This window comes from Echeneis naucrates, chromosome 13 (assembly GCF_900963305.1).
Source record: "Echeneis naucrates chromosome 13, fEcheNa1.1, whole genome shotgun sequence".
NCBI classification, from domain to species: domain Eukaryota; kingdom Metazoa; phylum Chordata; class Actinopteri; order Carangiformes; family Echeneidae; genus Echeneis; species Echeneis naucrates.
The window spans coordinates 16,346,454-16,364,608 of NC_042523.1; the positions used below are offsets into that span (position 1 = coordinate 16,346,454).

Consider the following 18,155-nt stretch of genomic DNA (forward strand, 5'->3'; position numbering starts at 1 on the left):
GGTGATGTGATGTGATGGCTGGACTATGAATGAGGACATATCTACTGGAGGATGGGCACAGCAAAATGTAAAAAAGTGTGTGAGGTTGTCAACTTGGTACTAACATTTAAGTCCAAGTCATTAGAGCTGTGAGGACCTCTCCATTACCTCTTCTCTTGGTTGGAAAAAAACATAACCAATATTATTTATGTTACAAATATAAATCAGTTTTCCTGGCGTTTTTCAAAAAATATCAACATAAATTCGATAAAACAAAAACGAGTCCTTCTGAGGATTAAGCCCTGCTGGCTGTGGAAGGAGGAGATGCAGGATGTCAAGTGTTTTTTTTTTGTGTTTGTTTGTTTTTTTTTTTTTGTTTTTTTTTTTGAAGGAGCAGGACAAAACATTTTTAAAGCAAAGACAGAAAAAAAAAAAAAAAAAAAAAAAAACAACAAATGCACCCTGGACTTCACGAGCGTTTCTGTCTCTTGGAATGTCGCTGCTGGCTGGACCGGTCCTCGTCGCTGCTCGTCCCCCCTACATCGCCCCGCCCCCCCCCGCTGACGAGTTCTCCTTGTGTCCCGTTCACCATCACTATCCTGCTCCCTGTAATCCTTCCTGCCTGAAGTGGCAGAGGTCCGCTTACTTCTTCTCCTGCCGTCAACGTCATCCTCCTCCTCCTCCTCCTCACTCTCGCTCTCCTCATCCCTCCGTGCTCGGCCATTTCTGGTTTTCTTCCTGGTTGATTTGCCGTTTTGCATCTTCTTCTTCGGCACCTCTGCTTGTTCTTCATCCTCTTCTTCCTCCTCTTCTTCATCATCATCATCATCATCTTCTTCCTCCTCCTCTTCAGATGTTCCAGGTGCTTGGCTGACACGTTTGCGTGACCGCCGCCGGAGGTAGCTGAGGCCAGGTAGTAGCTTTTGAAGCAGTTCAGTGAAGGTCTGCTCTGTCTTGACCATACAGGAGAGCACAGTGCTGCCCTGCTGGTTGTACTCCTCTGCGTTGGAGAAGACCAGTTTCATGTCTTCCAGGAAGTCGTTGGCGTGACGATACGAGCCCTGGCTGAACTTTCCCAGCATTGTCTGGAAATCCATGGGCTGGGAGATGATATCCAAGTAATCCTCTGCCTCCTCGGCAGACACTGGCTCCCTGAAAAAGCAGTAGACCGTGAGTTGAAGGCCAAGTTCAACTAAACACCAAGGATGATACCCACTGATCCTAAAATTTGTAACTTCGCCTGGTATGTTGTAGGTCACAATGATTTTAGTATGCAAATGCTGAGTTTTGATCATTTGTGGGTTTTTTTACATGAATAAATATATTTAGGTCACACATGTAAGCAATGTCCCCATCCAGACTTTCAGGATCATGCACAAATTCATCCACCTCTGCCACGATTAGCAGTTCACAAATCAACCATCTACCTACTACAGAGTTTAACTGTCTGTGAACTGGAGGATTTTTTGTCTGAGCCCATTCTTAACTGTGAACAGCCACTAAGACAGAAGCCACTATGTTGTTGGGAGGGGGTCTCGTTATTAGAACTGATTGAACTACTCCAAGCAAAATGCGATTTAAAAGTGGTTCTGCTTAACGCTAAACACATTTTTAAGTATACAGTATATGTTCCCTGCTCACCTGAAAGGCCAACTGTAGCGGAATTTCATCAGTTTCTTGAGGATTTCCTCGCACCTCTCCAGCTCCAGCACCTGCCTGCGCACCCCTGACTGGGAACTATGTCGCACCTGTAGAATCCGCAGAAACAGCCAACAATCAGTACAAAACTGTAGTGTAGTAGTAGTAGGTTTGTGAAATACTGCCCTTGTGTTATTCCTGCCTGCTATGTAGTTTTGTTTGTCTTTGTTTTTTTTTATTCTGAGAAGCAAAATACAAAATCTTCTACATGCAAGCTTCCTTGTGTTTTCTTACCAGTTCATCAAGGTCTGCAGGGCTGTTGGGGCCAGCCCTCTGTTTGCTCTGACTGCTCGCAGACGTTGGCTTCTTGGATTTGCTTTTTGTACTTTTCTGCCGAGATGAAGATTGCTTATTTTTCTTCCTTGGTCTCACTGTAGAGAAATGGAGAGGGGTGATCAGGATATAAAGAAAAAGACAAAGGAAAAAAATGACATGACTGCTGCAGTTCTGCTTATGAAATCCAAAATAATTTATTTGTGTTCAGTTTGTCAATGAATTTTAGATGATTCAGCATCAGTGGGCTAAGCATCTTAATCATTGACCTTGACATGCAGGCTTAAACTGACAGGGGGGATCATCCTGCCACATACTTTGAATGAAGTCAGAGTGAGACACAGCTTCAAAGCAAGATCCAGAGCTGAGCTGTGCTACATCACAACACACAGACAATAGAAACAATGGCTGAAATTCCCATATCAGCATTCTTCTCATTCCCAACCTACAGCCCTGGGACCAGCACCCCCACACCCCCAAAAAAAACACCTTCCATGTATTAGTCTAGTCTAATCATGAGTAGGTACATAAAATATCAATGATTTCCTAGCAGATTGAACCACTTTTAACTGATGTCATGATGATCTATCATCAGGCTCAGACAATGTTTTAGGACCTGGACCCAACCTCCCTGTGATACTCACAGCTGTGGCCCATGGCTTTGTAGTCATTCTCCTCCTCATCCTCATCATCTTCCTCAGAGTCGTCCTCTTCGGACTCCTCCTCATCCTCTTCTTCATCTGTGTCTTGGTTGTAGTTCCTGCAAGACAGAAGATGGTTTGTATTGAGAAAATGGGAGAAATTTTACTCTCAGAAATTAACATATTGGTTTCACTGATCAGCTGAGCCACCGTTCTGCTGTTTGTCTGTGATTTGGGTCTTTGACCAACTAAGAGTATCTAAAGTGCAGGAGGTTTTATCTGCTGGTTCTTCAGAAGATTGCCAGCAGTGGACTGCTTGGCACAAAGATGGTAAAGGGGAAAAAATGCCTTTGATTTTGGTGTTTTTAACTGCCCTTTGTTCCTCATCAGAAAAACAAGATTACTTTGTTTTATTCATTTTGTATGAGACAGTATTATGTGTGAGCATACAAAGCATCACTGTTAACGAAAATCCTGCATTTCTGTAATGACTAAAGTGTCTTTAGCTGTGAAAAGCCATGAGATCTGGCTGGTTGCGTCTTGACAAATTAAAATGTTGTGTTGGCGGCTGATGGAGCACAGGCAGGACACAGTGGACACAGTTACCTTGAACGGGAACCACGTCTGGCCACAGTTGGCTGGCAGGCAGGACACAGCCACTCCCCAGAGGGGATCCGGTACAGGGCCGGTCGCAGACAAAACAGGTGGAAGGCCTTGTTACACTCATCACAGAGGATAAGTTTCTCATCGTCACCTAGAAAACAAAAGTGTCAACCATAAGACTGAGGTAAACATAGGTAATATATAGCCATTAATCCCATTTTTTTCCCCTCTTTCCATCACCCTAACCTTTGCCCTGGTCTTTCCTTCCTGTAAAGGTCAAACAAGTTTTTATGATTTCTTTGTTTTTATTGTCATCTTGTCACTGCAGGTTCACCTTTTGTCCTGTGGAGCTGCTGGCTCTGTATGTAGACCTGCCTGACATTACTTGTCTGCTTTGCTTTGAGCCGGCTACTGCCCTGTCTGGACCTTGGCTTAGCCTCCGCCAGCTGCAATACACATGGACGCTGCCTGAGCACTACACATGGGAGCAGAAGACTAGTTTGGCAGTGTAGTAATGCTTTACTTAAACAGGCCCAATGGACTGAGTTAATATGCAGACTATAGCCAAATAACCCAAAAAGCAGCAGACTGATGGTGACTGCTGCTTTGCTCCAGTTCTGCTGTGGTCTCTCAAATACTTTTGTCCACCCTGCCACTTCACTCCTTACCTTTCCTGCGACAGACTTTGCAGCGAGCGTTCTCAGCAGACATGTCCCATTTTATGCAAGCGTCCAACATTCCCAACAGCACGTGCATGCGGGAAAACGTCTGGGCCTCTCTGATAGCCGTCTTCCACTTCTCTACTGCTGTAGCTACCTGAGAGTTCAAAGTTCAACATAACACAGTGCTTAATAAACAACATTTATGCAGTTGCTGTGTAGTCTAAGTGGTTGCTGACAGTAAACATATCTGTAATCTTTTAAAAGCAGTCAATCATTACCTGTGACATGCAAAATGAATAAACACAAACAACTCTCTCTTACCCTCGCCTCTTCTGCCAATCGCTTTTCCTCATCCACTTCTTCAGCCTTGCTGCTTTCTTCTCCTCCTTGCTTTTTCTTCTTTTTCTGTTTGGGAGCCATAAATCCCTGCAGGAACTTCTTAATTACACAGGCCTGGATGGTGATGATGCACTCACCAAAATCTTTCAAGCACTCTGTGTCTTTCAACTGTGCAAAGCCGATGATGGCACAAAAAAAAAAGAAAAAAGTTATGAATTAGTGAGCTAAACTTGTCCCCATTACTGGTAAACGAAAGGGCGAGAACATCTTGGGCCATATACATTTCACTGAACATGATTTAGAAACACACCAAGTGAAAGACAAAAATCACCTGATCCTCAATATCTATGTTGTCATCCAAGTACCCAAGGCCTCCCTTCTGCAGCCGTGAAGCCACCTCTTGAATGTCACTGCGCAGATATTTGAGCAGTTCTGTGTAGCCATCACACGTCCGAAGACCCAGTTTGCCTTTACGGGCTAAATGAAAGGAGTGGAGAATGTCCTGATACCTAAACAGGGAAAGGACAGCTTTATATTTAAAGGTCATATTTATTAAACGGTGCTCAATTCTTGTTAAAAATTGTGCATAATATCAAAACCAATGCTAAGCAAATTTTGTTGCATTGTTAGGAAACAAATATGTATTCAACAGCTTTTATTTCTGAACCTGAAAGAATCAAAGTTGTTAATATGACTAGAAAATATATCCATTAAAGGGGGATTTTTTTTTTTTTTTTTTTTAAATAGGCTTAAATTTCCTTGTGTAATCTCACTGCAATGGAAAGTCAATGACACAAGGTTTAAGTGACTCATCTATAGAGAATGTATTTACCTGCTTTGAATCTTTGCCTTCAATTCACTCTCTCTGACACCCTGAGGATGGAGACTTTCCACCAGCTCTTCCAGATCAGCTGGGTTGTCACATACAAACCTGGATCGTCAGGCAGAAATATTTTATATGGACACATACACCTAACACGTAAAAGGGAACAGAAATAAACCAGGAAAGAGGCAGAGCTCTTACCAGAGGTTCTGCCCCTGTTTGGGGACAGTGGTTTCTATACAGATGTCTACTGCTGCTCCCTGCTGGGGTCCCTCACCAATAGCACCATCAATACTTCCGTCGTCCTTTTCGGTTCCTACAACATAAAAACAATCATGTCAAAAATACACACAAATTCTGTTGTGTGCAAAACTGTATACCAAGAAAATGCCGATACTGATGTTGAGAAATTTGTTCATTAGTCATTTTACACAAAGACAGACATTTTGTACCTTGTGAGTCGCGAGTTGTGGCTGATTCACCATCTTCCTCCTCTTCCACCTCAGGCTCAGCAGGTTTGTCCTCAGGTGGAGGGGTGAAGCTGTAGTCGATGCTTTCATGCACCCAACCTTTCTCAATGTACAGACCAGGAACCACGTCGGAGAAAAGCCAATATCTGAACAAAAACAGCCAGCAAATGTGGGTAGAATAATCTGTGGTCAGTAAAAAGGATTCCATTTACCTCTATATAACCTCTGACTGTTTGTGTGTGGCTCTCACCTGTTATGATTTCTGTCGGTACCCAAAGGAGTCCTGCGCATGACAAGTTTGGCTTTGGTTATCCCATCCTGGAAGGCCCTCTCTGCAGCAGCCCTCTGTTTACGCATTCGCTCTTCTTCTGCCTCCTTCTCCATGCGCTCTGCAACACAGTGCATTCAATGATAATCTGTCTGGCGTTGTTTTCAGGCACATTAAAAAAAAAAAAAAAAGTCCCACAGAAGATGAGCTGTGTATGTATTGTACATGTCACATTAATTACACTCCCAAAAAAATGCTATGATTTGTACCTTTGTTCTGTCTGTCCATCTCCTCCTTCTCTTTCTTGGCCTGCATGGCCATCAGCCGCCGGCTCTTCACTGAACTGATCATATCCTCTGGCTCTGGCTCCTGCTCGACCTTTACTTCTTTTTTTGCCTCCTTCTTAGCACCAGCGTCTTTTTTCTTCTCACCTTGAGGACAAGTAAATAGATTATCAGAATTTATGGATGACACAGTTCATCAAGCTTGTGTTAGTGTGTAGTGTTAGTATTAGTAGTAATACCTTTGCCTTCCATCTCCTTCCGCTTCTTCCTCTCAGCTTTCTTACGATCATTGACTTCTTTCAGCATTGCCAGGCGCTCTTTCCACAGCTCAGCTGACCGCTGCTGCATTGCATCAACGTGGTCTTCCACTGAGTAGGTCATCAGGATGCGATGGCACAATGCCACCAGCAAACTGACCTTCTCCTCAGGGCTCAGCTCAAAAACTTCGATTGTCTCAAGCTTCTCCAGGAACTCACTGGTCACCACGTCATCAAAGCCTCCCAACGGCCCTGAGTCCTCTGAGCCCTGGCCACTCTCCTCACCGTGAGCGTCACATGGTCGCAAACACAGTCGTGCCAGCTCTGACACAGAGTGCATTGTCAGGGGAATTTCAGATAAGGGCATATCAAGCTCGCTGTAACCCTCTGCCAGCTCATCCTGCAGCAGCGTTTGGAGCAGCACCACCAGCACACGGTTCAGGTAGAGGAAACCGGACCGCTCCCCAGCCAGTGCTTCCATCAGAGCCACTGCTGTGATGGGGTACTGATCATCCGGCATAAGCAGCCCTGCATAGCAGTGCAGAAAGTCCACAACCATGGCCACATCTCCGAAAAGGGTGTTCGGCAACCCCTCAGGCATGTCCACCAGCTTGAATGTTGGCAGGGTCTTGCCTCCTTCAATCTCCTGGTCCTCATACCTACGTGATTGTTCACGGCGGACAAGCATCTCTTTTTCACGTCTCTCCTTGGCCTTTTCCCGCAGCTTCTCTTTTAATTCTTCACGCCGCTTCTTCATCTCTTCCTGCCTTTCTTCTTCACTCATGGCTGCCCATCGCTTCTTTTGCTCCAGAAGCTCCCAGCGTTTTTGCACTAACTCCTTGAGCTCCTCTGGCAGGCGGTTACGATCATCTGAGGATAAGGTCTTTGCAGCCTTTGAAATGAGGGTAGAGAGGGAGTGCTTTTTGTCTTCTTTGCCTTTATTCTCCTTGTAGTAACGAAGGAGATGGAGAGCCATGGGGTGCAGTGGCTTGCCCAGTTTAGGTGTGCCCAAGCTGCTGCTACGGGCTCTCTTCTTGGGGCTCCCAGTAGGGGTGCTTTTTGCTAGATGTAGCAGAGTCATCTGCTTCATCTTCGGTGACTTAGTAGCAGACTTACCATCCTTTTTAGAGGCTTTGAGTACGTTGAGCTTCTTGTCACCGCCCTTCCCGGTTTTCTTTCCATCTTTCTTGTCCGCAGACTTTTTGCCCGATTTTGGAGTGGAGGGTGCAGAGCTTTTGCCTTCTCCTTTCTTGGGAGTTCCTGAGTTCTTAACCTTGAGTGGAGAACCATTCAATTTTATTTTCTGAAATACAGACAACATGATCACATGAACCAAAGCTTTGATTTCTGAAAGGGATCTCCCACAGTCATTCAGTAAAACTTCATTATGTGCAAAGACTGACCTGCATGTGGCCCCAGATGGTGGGACTAAGGGGCATGCCTAAAGCATCCTTCTTCTTTTTCCTTTTCTTCTCTCCCTTCTCATTTCCGGAATCTTCTCCTGGCGTTTCAGAGGTCTTCAGCTTTTTGCTTGTTCTACCCTCTAGAGATGACAGACTCTTCCGTTTTGTTGAGGGATTCTCTGCTAAAAACTTTAAATTGCAAAGAGATGGCAGATGAGCTGCGAAAAACCAACAATTTAAAATACAGTATGCAGAATTGAATAAGTTACCTTGTGTGGGTCAAGAAGAAAGTCACTGAATTTGCTAGGGAGGTTAAACTTTTTCACCAGTTCATCCTCAACCACCCAGGGAGCACTCTCTCCCATACCTAGCCTCAGAGCATAGTGCCTGATGAAGTACCGCATGATCTCCTTGGTTGGCGGGCGCTCTGTTCTGTAAAGACTGTCTGCTGGGACATCGCTGATTACCTATAAAGACAAGTCAGGTCAAAGAATTTAATTCACTTTCTTTCAAAAAGGCAAACGTTTGCACAAACCCTAAGAGATTATGAACCCAATGTACTATTATCAGAAATCGACTGCGGACAAAAATACAAATCATCATCCATAGTGCAGAAACATACAGTCTGGAGTTAGATAAATCCAATTGTGAAAATACAGGGAAATTTGTTGACTGCTAATGACGCAATGCACACCTTATCCTCGTTGATGAGCCTCACATCATACTTGTGAGGCAGGAATTTAGGCATCACCCACTTCTTTTTCTCCTCCTTCATGGCAGTTGGAAGTTTCCGTGGAGAACGCCGTGCTCTGTCACCTGATAGGAAAAAAGACACAACTTAACCTATGTAAGTAGCACACCAGTTGGGGAAAAGACTTATATGTTGATCTTGTGAACCCCAAAACAGAGCAGTGTCTCTTCGTCCTCTTTTGATTAAAAAATAAATAAATATGTAGTATTAAGTTGTACTCACTGAGACTCTCCCTCCTGTTTTCCTCCTCACGGAGAGGAGGCTCCTTCCTCTGGTTCTCCTGACTTGCATTCTCCTTGTCACTGGAAGGTGAATCACAGGCGCCTTCAAGCTTCTTCTCCGCTGTTTCACCCTCTGGGATTTCTAGTGGGTGGATCTTTACAACCTTCACCCGCAAACTTTTTTCTTTCCCCACCTGAAGAGAAAAGGGACATTCCGAATTTTTCTTTATTGCATTCAAATTACTCATTAGCATCCTTAACATCTGGCTAAAGATAGAAAAAAAAAAGAAAAAAGAAATGGCTCCCTATGAGGCAGAATATACACGTAAAGACCTATGGTATAATTTACCATAAGTAAAGCAGTTATATAACAATGTGTTATTACTTGTCAATAATAAATGTAAAAATTCTTGTATGGACCTGGAAATAATATCTGAAGCGACAGAACAAATGGAACATAACTCGTTTACTGTTATAATTCTGTCTGACTCCTGTTAAGGCCATCTATATATCTAAAAACATTTTGTAACAGCTGAACTATGTAATATGAAAATGTAAAAAATTGAAGAAGCCAAACTCACCAGGAAGTCACATTCTTCACCCACAGCATACTTGGTAAGGATTTCCACCCAGGCCATTTCAACCAGTTTGTCTAAAGAAACTGTGTTGTGATGGACCATCTCCAGAACTGGCTTCTCAAACCACTGGGGATACTCCTCCTGAAGCCTGCATGTAGGCAGCGAGCCATAATTAGTACAAAAAAAGATAAATATAACAAAGAGCATTTTTTACACCATTATTTGCTGCTTTTAATTATTTTAATTATAAGTAAATTTAAAAATATATATTATTATGTCCTAAATTAATTTTTAAGCCTGCTTATCTACAACAACAGTTGCCATGTTGGATTCGTTCATGGGTGCAATACATTCTTTCGCGGCAAGTTTTCTTTAAACAATGTTTGGAGATCTGCCCTGCTGCCATAACAGGGACTACAGCATTACATAACGGGACAACAAAGGGCCGAGAGCGGCCAGTAGGGGGAGTAAATTTCCTTGGCTGGTATAATTAAACAGAGCTTAAATACAGATCATGATCCTGAGTGGCTTCAGGTCTGGGCAGCTGAGCAATGTTCTGCATGGCCATTGCATCTCTTTGGGCCAAACATTTCCTTCAGGTCACCTCCCTCTTGCTGACAGAACAAATAGAACACTACATGAACAGCTAGTCTGTGATAAGTGAAAAAAAAAATATCTCAATTAGACAGTTCTTTTTCTTGTCTATGGGCATCCTTTTTAAAGATTAGGATAAGTTCGCCCTCACCAGGCCATTGCAGATTCAAGGATGACTCAATCACACACCCTTGAAATAGAATGAGGAGGAGCATCAGATCTATCCAATCATAGCAAAGCAGCAAGCCTTGTGACCTTCACTGGGAGAGTATGGTTCTTTCATGATACTACCGCACCTCTGTTAAAGAGCCTAATCTGTATTTTTGGGGATGCAAATGAAAAAATATTTTCAGTGGAGATTTATCTACCAACTGCACTGGGCATCTGAATGTACAAGTTAGGTGTATAGCCCAGAAAGCAACAACTCTAAGTGGAGCAATATGATACGGTTAGGATAGGTGAATGGAAACAGTGAGCATCTACAGACGGACAAACTCTAGGAGAGATACTGACAATTCAGTGACTTCTTGTTCTTCTTCCCATGCTTCTTTGTGTGTCAGCTGGCTGCTTCCAGTGCTCTTGCAAGTCCAGATGCGCTCACTGTACCTCTGCAAGCGCGCCTCATACTCTCTGTTGTGGTTTTGTCAAGGTAATCATAACAAACACAAGTAAACAATAACCCATCCTTTGTCTATTCACACATTAATTACAAGCAAGATATGCAAAGTCTACTATTGAAAAAAAATGTGTTGTCGATGGCAAAATTTTAAGAACAAGTCAGACTCTGGCATACACATGCATGGTTCAGATCAAAACTTAATCTGTGTGTACAATGAGAAATTTCAAAGGGCGGAACAAAAAAGAAAAACTGAGAAAAAGTCAGATAATGCGGAGGGACACAAAACGGGTCAGCAAACTCTTGCAGAGAGTGATATGGGAGTGAGAGGTTGGACTGCATTTTTAACACACATTATAAAGAAAGGAAACTAGTACAGAGAACGACCCACAATAGCTGACAGTCTAACAGGACAGTGACGAAAACGAGGCCTGTTTTTCTCAAGTGTTCCTCAAAACATGGATGTGTGATAGCGACATTAAAGTCAAACACTAACAGTTAGGTGAATAAAGTTGTTGTTACCACACAAATGCCAATTTACTACAATCGACCACAACTGACCGACTTCGGCTGACACCTTGACAGCACTTTTTTATAGACACGTTAAATCACTTTCGTAACTGGCTTTATTGTCCTGCTGACAGCTTTAAGTTTCCGCATTAACATATCACAAACGAAAGTTAAAAAAAAGTCCCCTTCTGATCAGACCTGAACACTATTTGTTATAATAAGCCGTTTTAAACAACAAACCGAGTGGTAGTCAGCTGTTGTCCCCTCTGTATTAATTCAAAAACACAAATGTACCGGCTGCTTGGGCTTGTGTGCTAACGTTAGCAGCTAGCACCAGCCAGTGAGAGCAGACGACGAGCTATTGTGGCATTACGGGGAACTTAGCATCGGTAGCACATCTAGCTAACGCTGCTAGCCTGGCTGGTTGACAGCGGGGCCGTAAAAGCTGAAAGTAAAAGCACAACCCTGAATAGCAACTCTCTAGGTTTGGCCACACACAAAAATCGAGCCTGGGAAAAACTCCGTATCCGTCTCTAGCTTTGTGAGGAGCCAACAACAGTGAATCGATTAGCAAAGCGGTGTGAATGTTGGCTAGCAGATCTTGTCACTCAATGTGGAGGGGATATATACGGGAAAACGCTAAACGGAGGGGAAATGTGTGCTAAAATCAAATTCGCTTCCTAAACTGGGGGTCCAGCCACAAGCGTGCGACAGACCGGTCACAGTTTTCACACAGGCAGACAAAGCCATTCATACCACATGACGGCTGGCTCTCGTTAAGTCGAGCCTGAGCATCAACACCATGTTTGAGGATACTCTTTGTTCCTGAAGGCCTCCTTGGTGTGCTCGATGATGTACACCTCCTCTCCTGGGCCTGGTGGCTCGGCTAGCGGTTTAGCCAGAGGGTAAGGTTTCCGGCCCAAAAGCGGTGCCATTTCAAAACCTCGGATGGCACGATTGCCAACGCTTAAACCAGATTTTGTAGAAACGATCTAATACAGTAGCGTACAAGAAAATGTCCTCAGCATGTATCCAGATGTCCCGAAATATCTTAGCACGGTTAACGTTACCGCCGGCAGGCCCGGCACCCAACGTGTAGCAGCTAGCTGGCTAGCTAGCTAGTAGGCTGGATCGTTATCTGGTTGCAAAACAATAACAGTGCGCTTCTTGCCAGCCGCCTCATCGCATCTTCTCCTCTCTTTTAGTGGCGGAGTCTCTGTGGTTTTCACGGGATGCCCTGGGCGTAGAAAAAGGTTGCTGGACTTTGACTCCCGAGACAGTTGGTAAACTTTTAGCTCCAGGTGAATACGAAAGGATGCTTAAGAAAAAACAAAAAAAAAAACCCAACACCGAAATCAAACTCGCGGCAACAGCAGAAGCTCAGCTCAACATGAGGTCTGGCGCGCTGTGCAGTCCCAAGTCCGTTCAAACTAGGCCTGCTCTCGTTTAATCGTTTGTCCTCGCTGCATTTCCAAACTGCCGGAGCTTCGCCCTGTCAGATAAAAGCGTGAGGAGCCGTTCCGACAAAAGTAATCCTACATCAATCAAGAGGTTAATTCCTTGTCGAAATGGCGGGAGTTTCTAGCGCACCGGCACAATTCTCTACACCTCCAGAACTCCGTTTCCCTGGCAGCAAGCGGGGTTGCACACGCGCCACACCCCCTCTCGACGTTCATTGGCTCCGCTCATGAAGCGCCCTCGTCGAATTGGCCTTATTTACCTTCTGATTGGCTGATTTGGCCTGTCTGTTGTCGGGTAGGACAGCCCCCTTCCGGTTAAGCCACGCCCATATACATAGATGGACAGGAGGTCTGCTGATGACAATACGAATTTTTAAAGAAGTATATTTGAGCATACATCTGTTTCCAGTGGCTTTAAGTGTATTTACACAGAGACCTAACAACAACAAAAAAAGAAAGCCACACAGTACAACAAAAAAATCATTTATAATTATGTTCAAGGGAGTGGGCAATATTTCAGGTGGTGTATTATGTACGAGTGCAAGATGTGCTGAAAATAAGGAAGACCTACAATAGGTGGTTGTCCTGCTGTCATTTGCTTTTTTCCAGCTTTTCAGTGTAGCTTCTCTTTGATTTGGTCTTGGTCAGTAAGTCTCTGGCCTCGTAAATGAGCTCACTGTTCAATGAGTTCATCCAATGTTGTAGTTGCAATTTGTAAAAACACTCACAAGGAGCAGTCAAAGCAGGACGGTATTTCAAACTCACCATTTTGTCCAGACTTTGTCCAGAACCCAATAATAAGAATAAGAATAAGAACATTTTAATTATTCTCTAAACCTGGTCAGAATAGAGACAAAAGATTGTCTCAAGTTAGAAATATTAAGATGAACAAATTTCAACCTTGCAGCATCAATGAATTGCCATGAAAATTAACATTTATTATGATTTACAAAACACCTTCTGCTAACAACATGGGCAAATTATATTATAAATATTTGAAAAAAAAAAAGAAAAAAGAATTTATTCTTGCATGTGAAAAGCCAAGAGAAGATCTATTTTAGAAAGGGTGTCAAGTTTAATACAATGGTGGAACAACTACAACCATAAAGCTACACATTTAACAACTTTTCAAAATTGCCTGTATATCTCAAAAATAAAGCAATGGGATATGGAAACATGCAAACGTAATTGCATAAAAAGCAAATATGAAACAGGTAGTTGCCAGAAATCTAGACATTTATAGCTTGTAAATGGAATAAACACTGCCTGCTGCAGCAGTGACTGGCCACACAAAGTTGTCAGCAAGACTTTTAAAAGTGAACAAAGAGCCGGCACTATATACTATCCATGTAATTCGCAGAGATGTAATGAGTCATTTTTGTGTAACTATGTCAAGGGAACTGTGGAATAATTTTGAAAGCTTAGCCAATCTGGCAACAACTGAAGACAAGTTTAGACAAAAATGATTATAAATAAGCTATCTTAGAACAGCATTTTCTCCTGTGCAAATCTTCTTTAAAGGAGGTGCTCCTGATTCATCTTGTTCCTCCTGTTGAAGAAAAAGGAACATGTGAAATAAGTGATGTTAGGTTTTTCCCTGATTAGAAACTTAAATAAATATGGATAATACACCACCCAACAGACCACAGTGCTATGAATGAAAATTTAATCAAATATGTTTAGGTCTGCCTTGAACCTGAGTATCTGAAGTGCTCCGTCTGGCAGTTCCTGATGAAAGAAGATCCTCCTTGATGAGAGTAGGAGGCTCATCAGCCCCCTCCTGTCCTGAAGGAACTAGCTCTGCATTCACAAGGAGCAGCAGAATTACAGCCTGATTAATGCTGCTTTGGCAGTGAACAAATACAGAGACAGTACAGCACATATCTACATGTGGTTACTGTCAATTACGGTTACTGCAAATCAAATTCAAAAGATTGATGAGAAAACACATATATATAAAGACTCTCCACATACCATCCACACTCTCCTGCCCCAACATTGGTGGCTGGGAATCTTCAGTTCGGATGCTGGAACTATGTGGAGGACTGACCTGCTGTGAGCTGGAGGTGCTGCTGCTGTTATCCATTTTAGGCTGGTAAACATCTGACAGAAAGCTCTGGTTGCTATTTTCATCTGAAGAAATTGGAGTATAGCAATTACAACATTTTTTTTTGTTTGTATGATGTAGTTCTTTTGTCTTTAGGACATATGCACATCATTATAAATGCAGTGCAATGACTCTAGTACTTTGTTAAAACATGCACAAAACTTGCCAGTGAAATCCAGTAAGGAATTGGTGTTTTCCAGGACCACATCCTTCAGTCCTCTAACCTCTCTAACCTCCCCACCAGTGGATTTGGTGCGATATATCTGACAATGGAGAATCAATAGGTGCTGCTAATTAATAAGCTATGTATGTGTGTATTTATACACACACACACACACACACACATTTATAGTAAAAGCATGTATAGTTTATATGACAAAGACGCCCACCTGCTTTGTTTCTGTTACTGGCACCCACTTAAATATGCGTAAGGACGTGTCTCCAACTGTCACCCATTTCTTCTCCCTGGGGATAAAATAAGTTTCACTAATTCAAGAGGGCAGCTCAGTTTAGCTGTGGCGCCACGCTATCCGCTTTAATGCCATTAATCTGTAACATGACATACAGGCTCACGTCCTCATGCACACAGAGGAGATGACAGCTAACCACGGAGCCTGTCACGGTCACTCATGGCTCTGGTTAACGTTGCCCCGGCACGTTACAATAACGACAGAGGACCGTAGGGGGTTTGTTTAACATGAGATCATTGAAGAAGTGAGTATGGGCAGCGTTACGGTGAGCGACATGTGGGGCTGTAGCCATATTGACAGCTCTCGACGGAACAACTCAGATAGTCCCGCCTCTGCTGTCAACCGCGGCCTTTGATTGGTCAACAGCCCCGTCAATCAACTAACTTTTCCGACTGAAGTTTGTTGAGCGTCGCAGCAGATATCAGCCCGCAGTGTACTAACACATTTCCCTCCATATTGCCCCTCACACAGCCTACATACCATTTCCGCACTTTCTCGATGGCAGCCAGGACCTTTTTAATGTCATCTTTAGCCCGACTTCGGGTCTCAGCGCGGCCTGATCGTCCCGACATCTTGATGCTGTTATGATTCATCTACAGATGCATCTGAAAACTTCAAGACCAAGCCCCAATCCTCCGTTACAGTGGTAATCTCGCGAGATTTCCTACTCCCTAATCTGTTTTTTTTTTTCGTATTATTTTTTGCTTCATCAGTATACTTATACTGTATCTGAACATCATGTACAATCAGCGTCATTTTGTCATTATATATTTAATTATACTGAATTGACATGAAGCCAAGTTTATAATTTCATTTCTAGAGAAAGGCGTTCTCTAAAGTATTTTATTTAACCGATCATTTTGAAACACTAGCATCACACTTACCTGGTTCAAACGCCAATAAATAAAGATTTCCCCTCTTAGATGGAATCGTTCAAATACCAGTTTACTCCAAATCTCCAAAAGTTGACTATGGCTTTCTCATCACCCTAACTCTGGATTGACTTTTTGACGTCGCCTTGAGAACCACTGAACAACTTAACTGTATGTAACATCAGTTAAGATCCAATTTGAACAATAATGACAGTAAAAGGTTTCTTGTGCATTGATGCTTCAGGGTTAAGTATATTTAATGTAATATATTATAGGATACTATATCAGCCAGAGCAGTCAACATGCAACAATATTTTGATAAAAATTTATAATATGAAGTCCCTGTAGCTAATAATGTATAATTATATTTGCTTATGTGGGATTTGAAATGCAAAAGATTTACTTTTAATGTAGTATTTTTTGCATTTTTTAAGGTTAGGTAAAAGGTAGCAAATGTGGATATTAATTCCTTGCTTTTTTGTGTGCCAATGACATTTGTGCTACATGTAAACCTCCAACCTGGTTTGGCCTTTTTTTTTTTTTTTTTTGTCTTTACTCCATATTTTTAGACAAAGGATCGGATATTTCCGCCGAGTTCTAGTTCCCATGTTTAAACAGCAGGGGGTGGCCTTGAGTTATGCAGACTCACTGTCTGAAAGCAAGGGCTCACAGTCTGTTGCCATTCAGATATTTTAATAATGTAGTGCCAATAGTTGCTGACAGGAAGTGACCCTTTGCTTCCTTATATCCCTGTGGAACTCCAGGGGCAGGGTCAGCCCTGGTTAACCAGCACCTACCCACGCTACCGAAACTGATCCAAGCAAACAGCACTTTTTATACCGCAGCGAACAACTCTTTTAAAAACATAAGGGAAAGTAGGAAGATAATCCCTCCCACTAAGTAATCAATACTTCATGATACACTGAACAATATCAGACATTGCTGATAATGTTTAGTGGTTTACTGTCAATGTTCAGTAGTGTTCACTAGTGTTTCTTACTTGGAGAAATCGTGCTGGCACTTATCTGTACAAGCGTCAAATATTTCAGGGTTTATCTTGAGAGCCTTAGATTGTGGCTGTCACTTTATACATCATGTTTAATTATTGTGTGTCAAAGGTCCTCATTATCGTATTTAACATCAGCAGATTTATCAGCAGGCCATATTACTATGAGCACATCAGGTCAAATAAATCAGCTACTTTGATATATAACAATACACTTGAACTCAGAAGTGAACAGAGTACACAACTTCACTACTTGAGTAAAAGTATAGGTACTCCTTGTCAAATATTACGCCAATTCAAGTAAAAAGTTTCCTCAAAATATGACTTAAGTATAAAAAAATACCTCAGGGAATACAGGAAAGGAAAGCAGCTTTATTGTAATTATACAATACACTGATGCGATTCTGCTACAGACATGTTTATAGCTCAAAAATACTTTCAGTTAAAGAAGTCCTAAAGAACCGGTCTGTGGAGGGATCCGGTCTAATCTCTGGTCTCTGGAGGGTTCCGGTCTAGTCCAGAGGTCTCCAGCTCCGGTCCTGGAGAGCCACTGTCCTGCATGTTTTAGATGTTTCCTGCTCCAACACACTGTACCTCCTTTTATGGTAGTACTTATTGTCATAGATGCAGGATGACAGCAAAAATGGAGGCGATTAGTGAGTTAGAGTCGCGGCTCCGCACTTTAGCTAGCTCAGCTTATGCTAGTGTAGCTAGCTATAAAGCTAAGTCTGTTTCATCTTAGCTTGGCTCGTTTACACTGGTAACCATGGTAACTAGCAGTCAGGGCTAAGAGGAGAGGCGGAGAAGTTGAACACATGGACCGGCTTTATTCAGCTCAACACAGCACAGGACTTTGAGTTTCATCACATTGACTACAAAGCTTACAGTGGCTACAGCTGATGTTACTTCTCACACCATTCACCAGAGAGAGGGACAAACACACTTCTCTGCAAGCGTACACACGACACAACATGTCTACCTGCTGACTACGTCACACATTACCCAGAAGCCCACCTGCTTAAAGGGGAATGTTCAGGTCACACTGCAGCGGCCATGGGACAAGTGAACGAGAGACTCAGGACCGAAGACCCGGAGTCGGAGCTCCTAAAGTGGAGCTGTGTGGATATTAACCAGCTATTTTAGCACAATATCTTATGTGCCACAAGTATCAACATACATTTCAGTATAGTTCCCCATTGCTGATTTTTGTCTGCCGGTTGAATTTGAGCAGCACGGTGGCGTAATGGTTAGTGCTGCCGGGGTTCGATTC

The 18,155-nt window shown here is 42.8% G+C and overlaps 2 protein-coding genes across 2 annotated transcripts; both read right to left on the reverse strand.

The window, feature by feature from the left end:
• Positions 1–448: 448 nt before the first annotated feature.
• baz1b (bromodomain adjacent to zinc finger domain, 1B) lies at positions 449–12,579 on the reverse strand. Its single transcript, XM_029518429.1, is given in 22 exon segments — positions 449–535; positions 537–1,131; positions 1,621–1,727; positions 1,912–2,048; positions 2,595–2,710; positions 3,198–3,345; positions 3,863–4,010; positions 4,178–4,363; positions 4,527–4,704; positions 5,028–5,126; positions 5,220–5,334; positions 5,471–5,634; positions 5,739–5,877; positions 6,026–6,187; positions 6,280–7,600; positions 7,701–7,889; positions 7,970–8,167; positions 8,395–8,516; positions 8,674–8,866; positions 9,254–9,398; positions 10,358–10,474; positions 11,787–12,579. Coding segments are annotated over 22 exon segments (4,785 nt in total). The 5' UTR covers positions 11,906–12,579.
• A 773-nt stretch (positions 12,580–13,352) lies between these two features.
• On the reverse strand, positions 13,353–15,632 carry bcl7bb (BAF chromatin remodeling complex subunit BCL7B b). Its single transcript, XM_029518025.1, has 6 exons — positions 15,488–15,632; positions 14,927–15,002; positions 14,704–14,800; positions 14,405–14,563; positions 14,127–14,230; positions 13,353–13,979 (listed from the first exon to the last, which is right to left on the reverse strand). The coding sequence occupies exons 1-6, from the start codon at positions 15,598–15,600 to the stop codon at positions 13,908–13,910; spliced, it is 621 nt and encodes a 206-aa protein (XP_029373885.1). The 5' UTR covers positions 15,601–15,632; the 3' UTR covers positions 13,353–13,907.
• Between the last annotated feature and the right edge of the window lie 2,523 nt (positions 15,633–18,155).